Below are 13,072 nucleotides of genomic sequence, written 5' to 3'. Positions count from 1 at the left end.
CCATAAAAATATATATTGTATGTTGAACATATTACTTCTTGCCCTGTTCCCTGATACCACCCCTTTTCTTAACCCTCCCTTTTTATCTTTTGTTCCCCCAAATAACTCACTTCTTTCATTTAATATATACATTAAATACTTCATACAATATATATGGTTCCAATAATGAATAAAACTAAACAAAAGATCAACTAGGAAATTAGATGACTGGAACAGTTCTATAAATGAGCAAATAGCTTTGAACGTCTCACCTATACGAAATATACAGAACTGGAGAAATGACTTAGTGGTTAAGAGCACTGGCTGCTCTTGCAGAGGACCTGGGTTCAGTCCCCAGCATATACATATTGGCTAACAACCATCTATAATTCCAGTTCCAGGGAACCTGATGCCCTTTTCTGACCTCTTTGGGCACTGCACAAAACAAGTGCAGTTACACACATGCAGGCATAACACTCATACACATAAAATAAAATAAAAATAAGTAAATTTTTAAAAATTAAAAAGAAAAAAAATCCCAACCCAACCTAAGGAAGTATTGACCACTGATGATATATATATATATACAAAATAGAGTACATTAAATTAGGTCAGGAGCAATAAGGGGAAGTGTGGATGAGGTAGAGGCTCTAAATACCATCAAGTAATATTGTATGAAAATTGAAAAAATTTAATGTAATTTTTAAAAATTAAATTAAAAATAACACTGTTTGACTGAACTTAAAATTTTTTGAATATGTTTTCATTGATTTTTTGTAGATTTCATACAATATATCTTATTAGATTTAGTCTCCCTTCCCATCTGCCCCTCCATAGCCCACCTACAAGACTTCAAGCATTTGTCATATATATTAATATTTATCAAGTCAAGTTTATCTGTACCCAGATGTCCCTTGGTGTGAGTTCATCCACTGAAGTCTGGAGACTTTAAGATTTTTAAATCTAACTGGGATTTAAATTTAAAGTTTTAATATAGAATAAGCATTGCTGTTGTTGAGATTTTGATTAAATGTCCTTATTATTTTTTAATCTTTCTTCCTAGTGATACTATGGAGGACTCACTCCCATGGGATCTAGGAGTCCTTTCTAGAACAAATATTCATCACTAATCTCCTTATCCCTCTATTTTAATTCTGATCCTTATACAAAAACTCACTTTTAAGCATTTTTTTTTTTTTTTTTTTTTTTTTTTCTCAATTAAAGCAAAATTATCATGCCAACTGGCAGCGGAAAGGAAGTTCCAAAAAGCAATGACCCAAATTAGACTTTAGCCAAAAGCTCAGTGTTTCACTGTGCCAATAAGAAACACTTTGTTATCTGTCAATTCTGAGTAGTTTAACTCAGTAAATATTTATTGTGTGCATCTTGTTCTGAACATTGAGAATTACAGCAATAAAATGATTCACCTGCTGTTGGCTGGTGCTAGGCAGAAAAGCACACAAATAGCTTCTATTACCGATAAAATAAAATGAATGTTAAAGCATAAAATACAGTGATTTTTAAAAGGGAGTTGTTATTGCTTACATAGGAAATACTTATTTTTTTCAATATTTTATTTATTATTTTTCTATTTTGTTTACATGAGTGCATTGCTTATATGCATGTTAGTGCACCTGTGTCATTCAATGCCCATAAAGGTCAGAAGAGGGCATCAGATCCCCTGGAACTGGAGTTATAAAGTTTTTTTAAGCAACCACGTGGGTGCTGGGAACCAAACCCAGGTCCTCAGCTAGAGCAGCCAGTGCTCTTAATTGCTGAGCCATCTCTCCAGCCCCAGGAAATACTTCTTACACAGCAATGGCTTTCAACTTTGGTGACATGCTAGTACTACCCTGGGAGCTTTAAGAAACCTTGATGACCAGACTTTATCCCAGCTAAATAAATTGGGGGTCTCTTGCATCGGAACATTCTTCTTCAGTGAGTCTAACGCAATCATATGTGAGAATCGTTGTAAAAGATCAGGAAGGATGGAAAGGTTGGAACTGACCAGGGAGCAAGACTTCAGTTGATAGGAAGAGGCTATTAGAGCACTGGAAGAATCTTCTCCTTTGTATAACTATTTTTATGCTCCCAACTCCAGCTCAACTATAACATTCTCTGAAAAGCTTTTCCTGACTCCTCCCAGTGATCAATAAGAATTTTAATAACAGCAATAAAAGGTCACTAGTGTTAGACTTTGCTATATGCCAGTTCTGATACAAGTTAAATGTGTTTCAATATTATCCCACACAATAACACTAGGAGATAATAGTAATATTATTTCATTTTACATGAGGGAAGAGTTAGTCACTTGTCAAGGTTACACAACTAAGAAATGGCAGAGTTGAAAGTATGACTACAAAATTATGATCTGAAGTATGAGCCCTGCAGACTGATATCAGAACCTTCCCATGAAGAGCGGGTAAACTTCAGTCATACTGTGAAATACATTATATTATAATGCTTCTGTGCTTTTCTCTCACTACTCATAGGTTCATTCAACAGTTATTGAGCTTATTCTCTATGTATTTAGTGCTGGAAAAAATGAAATCCCATATGTCCAAGAATCTGTGGAATTTTAGTCTACAGCAGAGATCAGCAAATCAATTGATGGGCCAAATCCTGCTATCCAGTTCCTTTTGTAAATAAAGTTTTATCAAGCCACAATCACAACCATTGGTTTTTTAGTTTGTTATCTACAGTAACTTTCATGTTACAACATCCAAGAAGAGTGGTTCTGACAAAGCATTTGGCTACAAAGCCTAAAATTTTTACTATGAAGGCATTTACAGAAAGTTTATCAAACCCTAGTCTAGAGAATAAAACAAGGAAATCACTAGTGACTATACAGTGCAATGTGTGTTGTGGTTCCCACCACACTGTCAGAACATAAAAAAGAAATATTTATATTAAGATAAAATGTAGGTAAACCAATTCCTAGAGAGTATGATGTTTGCGCAAATGTTGGAAAGCTCAGTAAAAGATTTTCTGGATAAAGAAAAGCAACCAGATCACACAGGCAAGATTTGAAGTGAGTCAAGAAGCTAGAGAAAAAAATAATAAAAAAAAGCAGATAGGTTTAAGTGATGTTAATTAGTTCTATACATGTTCTGAAAATATATGGCTTTGATTTCTTTATTTGCATCATTTTTTGGAGGGAGATACATGGACAGTCCCTTGTTATGTAGTCCAGGTTGGCCTTGACATCATTTTTCTCCCAGCTCAAAATGCTAGCATCACAGATACATACACCATGCTCAGCTAACTGATGCATGAACTCTCACCAGAACATCTACTGATGCATACAAGCAAAACCCAAGCAACAAGAATAGGAAGTTGTGATGTGCTGTTGCACAGTAGGGTCTCTGTAGAAAACAGGTGTGTGTCGCATATTTAAAAAAGCTAGGAGACAGGTTTTTTTAATTTCTTTACCATAAGGAAAAACTAAATATTTTAGTAGATATGTTTAACTTGATTTTAACATTATATAATGTATTCATATATCAAAATATTACATTACTTCATTAATATTATTGTTTCTACGTATCAGTTTAAAATCTAACTTTAAATACTCACTAAATATTTAATACCCAGCTATTTAATTGAAGTGATTAATTCCTAAATAAAATGTGTTTATTGGAAAATTTTGAGAATAGCTGCCTTTTAGTAGTCCTTAACTTGACTGAACTGTAAGAATTCTGATCTTCCTGGACCCATACACTCTTCACAAGCCATCTCCTAGGAACCCATCACCTCAGTGCCTACTCCCAATTCTGACATTCAGATGCACAGGCAAGACAATCTCAAGTTCAAGGTAAGCCTGTACTACATAGCATGACACTGTCATAAAAAAAGACAGCTAAAGACTACCATTTTTCTTTGTTTTCAGTTGTTTAGAATGTATATTGGGGGCTGGAGAGATGGCTCAGCGGTTAAGAACACCAACTGCTCTTGCAGAAGACCCAGGTTTGGTTCCCAACATTCACATGGCAGCTAACAACTGTCTGTAACTCCAGTTCCAGAGGATCCACCCTCTTCTGAGCATGAACATTGCAAGACACAGATGCACTTACACACATACAGGCAATATACTCATACACTAAATAAAATATTTAGAATGTGTATAGCAATAGCAATTTAGTTTTACACTGAGAAGTGATTACAATAAACTATACCTGGAAAATTCATGGGCAGTTCAAAGGGTTGCAGAGACTCACAACCTTTAATAGTCTCACAAATTTCAGCTATGATCTTCTTAATTTTGAGACCTGTGATTTTAATCACTTCTCCTGTTGACAAGCAGCATTCATTTCCAAACATTTCATAAATAGATCCTAAGAAAGAAGAAAAATATACAAGCTTATTTAAAAAGAATTTAACAGTGAAGAACAAAATAGAAGTCAAAAACCTTATATAAAATATTTTTCTAAGTTCCTCCCTTTGCTATGTACAAAACAGGAATTTAATCAGACTATCCCAAAATGCACAGCATATACCTGGAAACATATTGGACTTTTTTCTTCATTCACTGGGCAAAGTATAAACAATCTTATTTTTGTATTATTTCAAATTGAATTTATGGTTTCCCCAGCCCCTTTAGGTCATCCTTCCAAGGTCAAACCACAAGCACACCTCCCACTGCTGGGATGCACCACCCTTGCTGAGTCACAGAATTAGGCCCATCTGAGTCAACAGCGATCTAAGTAAGTACTACAAACAAGACTGCAATCCAATCTAAGACCCGAAGACACAAAGTTCTGCACTCCAAGTCTTCATATTAACAGTGTTCTATTTATTTTTTAGATCTGGTTCTCTGTATCATTGTGAATGTAAGACTTCTTGCTAATCTTTATCTGTTGCTTTTTGACAAGCTGGAGGCAACTCTCAATACGTTTATGGCAATAGATGGCAGACAAGCCCAAGAAAACAGAAAAGCTTCCTCTAGTTCAGAATTTCACCCTCCTTCTTGACAAACCTGTCATCATTAATGTTAATGCTAAGCTTTTCGTCCATTTATTTTCTTTCTTTGTCCCGTTATGGAAGGACAATGGGCAGTAAGATCATCAAAATATGAGTGGCAGGAAGGAAGAACCATAGTTGTGGACAATCTACCCCTAGTCAAAAGAGAGCAACTCAAGGCAGCTTCTCTGGAACATTACATTACATTACATTATTGCTGGTGTGAATAGCATTACAGAACTGAACTGAGGCCATTCAAATACAGTGGCAATTTGTCTCTCACTCCAAGATGGTGTTCAGGCTCTTTACCACCCTGAATGGCATATAAGGACAAAATGCTAGGTCTGTCTGTTTTCTGAATGTTCCTTTAAAAAAAATTCTCTATTTCCCTATTTTCCCTCTTTCCCTCACAGAATCATTACTGAAACACATCAATATTTTATAACACTTTTGATGGTATTACTGGTTTTCATAAAAGTGTCCAAGACTGGCGTCCCATGTAGTTCTAAACACTCTATGATTAGATCAGAGTCTCAACAGGTAGCAGGACATAAAGAAATCTGAGGAGGCTTAATATAGGGACAGTTTACTAGAGGCACAGCCACCCCCAGGCAACCTGAGAAAATGGATTGTCCTGACTTTATCCTTCTTCCAAGAGTACCCTTGAGGCCAGGTCCACAAGAAGCCTGAGGACATGGCAGTTCACGGCCCCCATGGAAGTCCACCTTCTAGGCAGAATAGAAACGAAAGCCCAGCACATGAACTTCACCACCCATTACAGTGAACACCAGGTTGCACACAAGCTAGTCTGGTCCTCAACTTTCTACTATCTATTCCTACTCCACTATACCCCACTTATGTTTTCTTATTCTGTTCGCTTAACTACTTATATTTTCCTACTTCCATTAACTTCAATGCATAGTTATTAGCAATCTCAAGTCCTCTGTGGCATAAATTGAGACATAAAATAATTTTAAAACCTATGCTGATACTTTCCTCTAATAAACTCAGAATACTTACCTGCTATGAGTCTCACTTGTCATCTAGTCACATGCTAACATTTTGTATCTTTAGCATTATATCATACTATATTGAACATTTTATGGGTTTAGTTTTTGTTACTCTTAACTCAAAAATTGAAAATGAAATTTTCAATTTTCATTAGAAAAACTATTGTATTATATATCTATATGACTGGAATACATCCACCTCCCTTTTTCATTCAGTTAGTAAACTGAATGTATTGGGCATTGTGATTGGCAGGAGGTAAAATGTGAATCGCTGCCCCCTAGACACACTGTCTTGAAAAAGATGGTGAAGTAGAGCAGTGGTAAAGATCATGAAGAAGCTGTAATATATGAAATGCAAAGTGTTGTGGGGTGTTTTGGAAGCATTTGATTAAGCAAATTCATGAGAAAGAGATATGGGAAGGGATCCTAGAAGAGGCAACAGCCTAGTTGGGTTTTTAAAAAAGAATCACAGATACAAAGGTGGGCAGAGGAAATAGTATTGAAAATGTACTGAGATATAAAAGAACCTGGTACATTCTGGAAAACTCAACTAGTCTGTTATGTCTAAACTGTAAAGTAAGAAAGGGGAAGTGGTTTTTTCAAAGTAGGCTAGGGAGGCAGATGGAGAGAGTAAAAATTATACAGTTTTTATAAAATTAACAAAGCATAAGAAAAATCAGTATGAAGCAACTTTAAAGTCAGAGAATCTTTGTTCCATGTACCAGGGTCCAGGAACAATTACAAATTTAATAAGAGGACATTTGTACTCTAGACATTCACCACCCAAAGTGTGGTCCATGATGCCACCTGGGAGCTTGTTAGAATCTTGGTCAGACCTGCTGAATCAGAGCCTGCATTTTTTAACAAGATCCCAAGATGATTTATAAGTATATTAACACTTGTAAAGCATTGGTCTGGTCCACAAGCATACCACTGAAATAGTATTTTTTGAGACTGTAGGAAAACATACCAGACAGAGGAGAATGTGACACACACACACCAGAAACCTTGGATGTTACTGAAGTAAGGAACAGGGAAAGGGAATGATTTGAAATAGATAAGTATACAGGAAAGATGTTTCTTTATCATGCAAAATAGGACAAATTAATCTAAAACATTTTGGTTGAAATTTATTAGTGTCATTTCAGTACAGTGAGAGTCTAATCTTCAATGTGACTTATAGCCGACTGACTTGGAATACCATTTTCCTTTCAAAAGTTCAACTGGAATTCAGGATGAAAAGATGAATTTATATAAGATTACATATCAGTTTGCAGGAACTAGAAGCCAGAGATTCCTATAATAATAAATTATGAGTTTTAATTACTACATGAAAAGCTATGAGTCTGTTTCTAAGTATCTCTCTCCAAAAAAAGAAATTCACTTCTTTTAATATTTGAATAAGAATCTCATGCAAGTGCTAACACAGAAAAATTTCTCTTTAACATTCTGTGAATATCAGGGGTTTTTTTTCTGACCAGGAAAACTACTATACTTTCTCATTTTTTAAGATGATCTCATACAGCTAAAGCTGATCTTCTACTAATGACATAACCCAGGAAGACCTTGAACATCCTCCTGATTCTACTTGCTAAGTGTTGGGATTCTGCTACCACATCAAGTCAGGGCTTGCAGCATGCTAGGAGAGAACTCTGCCAACTGAACTACATCCCCACCCCTGCTATTCTTGAGAAACTGTTTAGGGATCGTTAGCATTAGGAAGTTATGTTTGTGATAAGTGCTAAGGTATATAGCCAATCTCAGAGACCAGAAAGTTTCCTGTACTTTTTCTCACCCATATAATATCTCCTAAAATATCCTTTTCCCTGAGTTCTAATATAATGAGTTTAAAAATAGCAAACTTCCATAATCTCAGAATAAACACATATGTGTAATTGCTTTTTAAACTTTTGCTGAGATGTGTGTCTGAAATATGTTTGCATATATAGGCATATATATTCAAATGGGTTTCATTCCATTTTAACCAGAAGACATGCATTTTGAATATGCAAGTCTTGAATCTATTAAATCTTTACAGATTGATTCTTTCCAAGTCAGAGCATATGTATTCAGGATAATGCCAAACATCAGAGAAAGCTGGAACAAAGCAGCCTGTTTTCAGTGATCAAACATTGCCCCTGAAGGCTGTAATGAAAGAGCCATGTGTCTTTGAAATCACCTTTTCTGTAATGCTATTTTGCTCAATAAAAACGACACATTAATATCCTTTTATGAGCTCATCCCTTGCTTGACAATCCATATAAGCAATGCTATGATCACATCGGAACAGCCAACACAATCGGTTCAATAGATTTTTTTCCACTTCCCCTCAAAGTTAAAAATGTCTGGCAGTCAGGGAAAGGAAGTTATGTTGCTTGGAGGTTTTCTCCTCTGTGCTCCGATAGACACAGCTCCAAACTGTGTCTTGCCCTTCACCTCTTTACCTCTTCACTGACCTATCCAAGTCCAACTAACCCTAAAGTTTCAACTAATACTCATCTTCAAAGCCTTCCTTGATGTCCTCACCAAAAGAACAGTTAATTCTTTCCCCTGTGTTTTAATAGTGCTTTGTACATATCTCCTTTGTAGCCCTTATGGGATTATTATGATAGCTGGAATTGGGGAATTGTTTTCTGACTATTGACATAATGTATATTTTTGAATTTATTATGAGTTTCAAGAAAAGAGACAACATATTAACCAGACACACATGCATACACACATACACACACATGCATACATGCTTAGCTATTACATAGTAGATTCTTAGTGAATGTTATTGCTAAGCTTTACTGTAAAATGATAAGCATTATTGTGAATGCAATAGTGCCTTTCCACACCTGCATGTCCTATTCAAGGCTTTCCTTGGGCTTTATTTTCTGTTGGCGTGTTTACTAGTAAAGACACAAGCACATGCCAGGTTATCTGGTAACCTTCTGAACATACTAAAAATATGAGGGACAGGTGATTCACTACTGTGATTTCTACTTAGACTTTGCTATGTCAGGTACTGGGGATTGAACCTATAGCCTTGCACATGTCAGACAAGCACTCCACTCCACCATGAAGCCACATACCCATTCCTCTTTTTGCTTTTTGAGATAGGGTCTCACTAAGTTGCTCAGGTTGGCCTTAAACTTGCCTCTTGAGTGGCTGGATTTACATGCCTGCACTGCTAGGATGCTACTTTCTCTTTGTGTTTGTCATCTTCATATTGCTGTACTTCAAGGTGGAGCTTATCAAGGTGAAGAACTGAAGCAAATAAGGAAGTTAAGAAATCATACTGAGAAGTGTGGCTGATAGTGCATGACAGTGTAGAGAGAACCATCTCAGCTGCCTGCGGAGAAGCATCTTTGCTCCTTGTAAATAGGTATGATGATTGTTTGCTCAAGAATAGGATACGTTGTCAGCAAAGAGCATGTCCATAAAGGAAGCTTTTAGTGTGAAATTATTGCATTAGAATCATATCCCTAAGCCTCATGGTTGATAATACATTAAAGACCATTAGACAGAGTTGTTCTATTTTCTCTGAATAGTTCACCACAGCAATGAAGTTTAAAGGGACTATGGATGAACAGATATTTACGTGGTCAGTCTTCCATAAAAAGACATTGCCATCTAGTGTAAGACTGAGGCAAATTCTTTCTCAACCATCTGAAGAATATACTTAAAAATACATGGACATGCTCTAGGAGTGTTCAGAGAACTAGGTAGGCATGAAGTAAGTAGCAAGCTTTTATTTAGTTTAACTAAGGTAAGCAAGCCCCTGACCCTTGATAAGAAATGATCTCTCAACTTCATACTTTATTTACCCCAACACATCAGTCAAAAGAAGGCAACCAGTAGTAGGAATACTGATGGCTGCAATGGAGAAGAATTAAGGGGTAGGCTCTGCATCCTCGAACAATACAGGGTACTCCTTGTTGATTAGAGGTTAAAGTATTTTCCTAGAAGACAAACCTGAAAGTGCAAGAAACTAAGTGTAAAAGTGGAAAAGCAAGTGAAAGCCTTTCTGAATTGGATGACCTGGACCTTGAAAGCCAAAAAAGAAAAAAGAAAAAATGAGATTAAAATATTAGTAGAGCCACAGATCAAAAAGCTGATTTTTTAACTACTCTGAGTAAAAAATATGATGAGCATATGAATAATTTAGTTTCTTAAAATAATAAAGTCTGCTAATCTCATGGATTTTTAAAAAGTGTACTACAGGTTTGAGTGTGGTTATTATGATAGACATAACCATTAGGGCTCTTTGCATCATGACTGCCAGAGCAGAAAGACTAAGGGCTGTACCTGTAGGAAATTAATATATCTCTGTGTGGCCCCAGAGCCCTCCATGATGATGGGAGGTCTCCACAGCTCCTCACCTTCCTGCACTATTGTTGAACAAACACCACATACATTTTACCCAAATTTTAATCAATAAAATCATTTTTTGGATAAATAGTGTTGAATTGAGAGTTAGCTCATGGCTTTAGAAAGGATTTGGTTTCAAATATATTTTATAAGCTTTAATAAACATCCTTATATCTTATTTCCTAAATGTTAAATAGAGTGACTATAGACTTCAATAGTCATTCAAAAACTGTTCTCTGCTTCCTATTTAACGAATATAAATGTGCTGGTTGCATTGATTATACAGGGTCTCGAATGCACTATAAAATGCTCACGCAATACATAAAAATAAAGCTTTACCGTGTTATATATTTCCCTAAGTTCATTAGCATTAATAAAGTGCTTCATTAACTATTATGGTTGTGAATTATAGTATAGAAATTGAGAATAAAAATTTTAGAAATACTATCTCAACAGCACCAGCAGCCAGGGTGCTCTAACTATACAAATTTTAATCAACTTGACACTAATTGCAAGTTATTGCACTGAGATTCTGGTTTCTGCCTTCTACTCTTCTGAGTTATACTGAACAGTGCCTAAACCCAGTTGACCTGGGATGCTTTGAGTTATTACATTTTCATAGCTAAGGTCAAAAGTCACGAGCAGGTTAAATCCCTACATGATTTTGTGTTTTACCTAAATACCATGGTAGTATTACCCACAGGACAGGTAGAAAATACTCATAGAACATTCTACCATTTGGTCATGCCATCATGATTCAGTTATGGTACATGAAATTCCAAGTGAGCCTCCATCATCTGAAGATGGCTTGTCAAGGATAACTTATCTCTAGCCCAGTCCTTTTCTGTGACTTAACTTTCTTCCATTAATGACCTTTGAATATTATTTACATCTGGGAAAATTTTAATCTTTAAGTTGTGCTAATTTACTGCCAAATAATTTATCAAAAGAAATCTAACAAGAGAATATAGGAGCCCTCAGTCCATCACTTACTGTAGAGCATCTGCCTTGATAGTGGTCACAGATTTATAAAGCTTAAAGGTAGCTATTGAATGGAATTAAATCTAAAAATCTGTTCAGTCTTTGACTTTCAGCATGAGTCTGGAACACAGATAGCACCTTGTTACTAATGTACTACCAAGATTGAGTCTCTATGAAACAGTTTACTGAGTGGCTGATTAATTTATCTTTGAACACTTTCATTATTGAACTGCATTTATTTTGAAGACTTAAATAGGTTTTAATTTAAGGTGTCTTGTTTTTTTATAATAATTCTCACTGCAAAACACTTCATTTTATTAAGTATAATCTATGTTCCTGTAAGAATAGATACATTACAATTCCTTTAGCCCTTGGAATAATACAGAAAACAACTATTTTATCTCTTCTACATTGAAGTCTTGAAATGTTTGAAGATGGTTGTCATTGGTTGTCTTTTCTAACAAGGAAAACTGTCAAGCCATTGAAGGACAATTAGAGACATGTTTCCCACATTGGTTGCTCATTAGACAATGACTCAAACCACAACTTTATGGATGTGAAGGCATCCTTGGAGTTGTATAATATGGTGGTATCCTGCTTTTCAGAAATGTGTGTTCCAATGTACCTGCCAAGGAAATTCAAAAGAAATGTCTTCCAGGAAATATTACAAAAAACAACCAACAATTTCAAGTCAGCCAGAATTGGCTTTACTGGGTGACGTAGCTGATTGTAGGCTGGACTTCATTTGGCATGACCCAGGTGACACTCTTCTAGGTGCACCTTTGAGGTCAGCAAGGGCTAACTGAGGAAGGAAATCTTGCCTTAAATATAGGCATCATCATCCCACTACCTGGGTCCCAGACTGAATTGAGGGAGAGAGAGAGAGAAAGAGAGAGAAGGAGCTCAACATCAGCATTCATCTCTCTCTGCTTTCTGACTTGAGACATCATGTGACAATCGCTTCACTCTGCTGCCGCTATTACTGACCACTATGATGGATGGCATCTCCTCAAACCAAAGCCAAAATGAATCTTTCCTCCCTAAAACTGCTTCTTGTCAGATTGCACAGTGAGAAATATAATGAATACACTAACACATAGTCAAAGTAATTCCTATAGTAGAAAACATTAAAATAACTGAAAGCTAAGTAGTAAATTTAGAGAAATAATATCTCATCGGTGGCTGAATTCGTCCTCTGTATATGTTCCACCATTAAAGTAAAAACATGAGGATTATTTCCCCAGGGAAGGTAATCAGAGTTTTAGTTATTGTTTAGCTGTGAGACTCTGAGAAGTTTTGAATACACTGGAAAATAATAGTCTTGAAAATATAGGTTTCATTGGAAGAAAAAAAAGATTTTTTACAATTGCCAAAATTTTTCATGTGAATATAAGAATCAAATAATGGATGATTGTTGCACAGTATATTTTAGACCACAAGGGATGCAATGTGTAACATAAAGGAATTACCCACCCTGCTGAAAAGAAAACTGGAAAATTTTTTCCTAATTATAAAGAGAAAAATTACAGATAATATGCTAGTTTTTATTTCCAAAATCTGTTCTTTGTGGAAAAAAATCCTTTGCAGTTCAAAGATTTTGCTTTACAAGGAATTTCTTAGTGAGAGAAGTAAAAGCCAGATCCTAAGAAAGTCACAGAATTTATCTTTTGCAGCTAGTCTGGAAAGAGAATAGAGAATTTTATTCTCTGAGAAGTTGTAGCTCAGTGGTCAAGTGTATGTTTAGGGTGTGCTATAACCTTAACCCTGAGCTGGTTTTAATATCTCAC

General features: G+C 35.7%; 1 protein-coding gene across 1 annotated transcript in view; it reads right to left on the bottom strand.

Annotated features, from left to right (window-relative positions):
- The window catches only part of Themis (thymocyte selection associated), a 249,161-nt gene that overhangs the window by 192,243 nt on the left and 43,846 nt on the right, over positions 1-13,072 (bottom strand). The window contains exon 2 of the mRNA XM_008854756.2: positions 4,155-4,313. Within this exon, the coding sequence (XP_008852978.1) occupies positions 4,155-4,313 (159 nt within the window). The remainder of the gene's footprint in view (positions 1-4,154; positions 4,314-13,072) is intronic.

Source organism: Nannospalax galili, unplaced genomic scaffold (assembly GCF_000622305.1).
Source record: "Nannospalax galili isolate Female #2095 unplaced genomic scaffold, S.galili_v1.0 scaffold327, whole genome shotgun sequence".
Taxonomy (NCBI): Eukaryota; Metazoa; Chordata; class Mammalia; order Rodentia; family Spalacidae; genus Nannospalax; species Nannospalax galili.
Note: the sequence above shows the minus strand (reverse complement) of the source record. Positions and strands in the feature narration are given on the sequence as shown.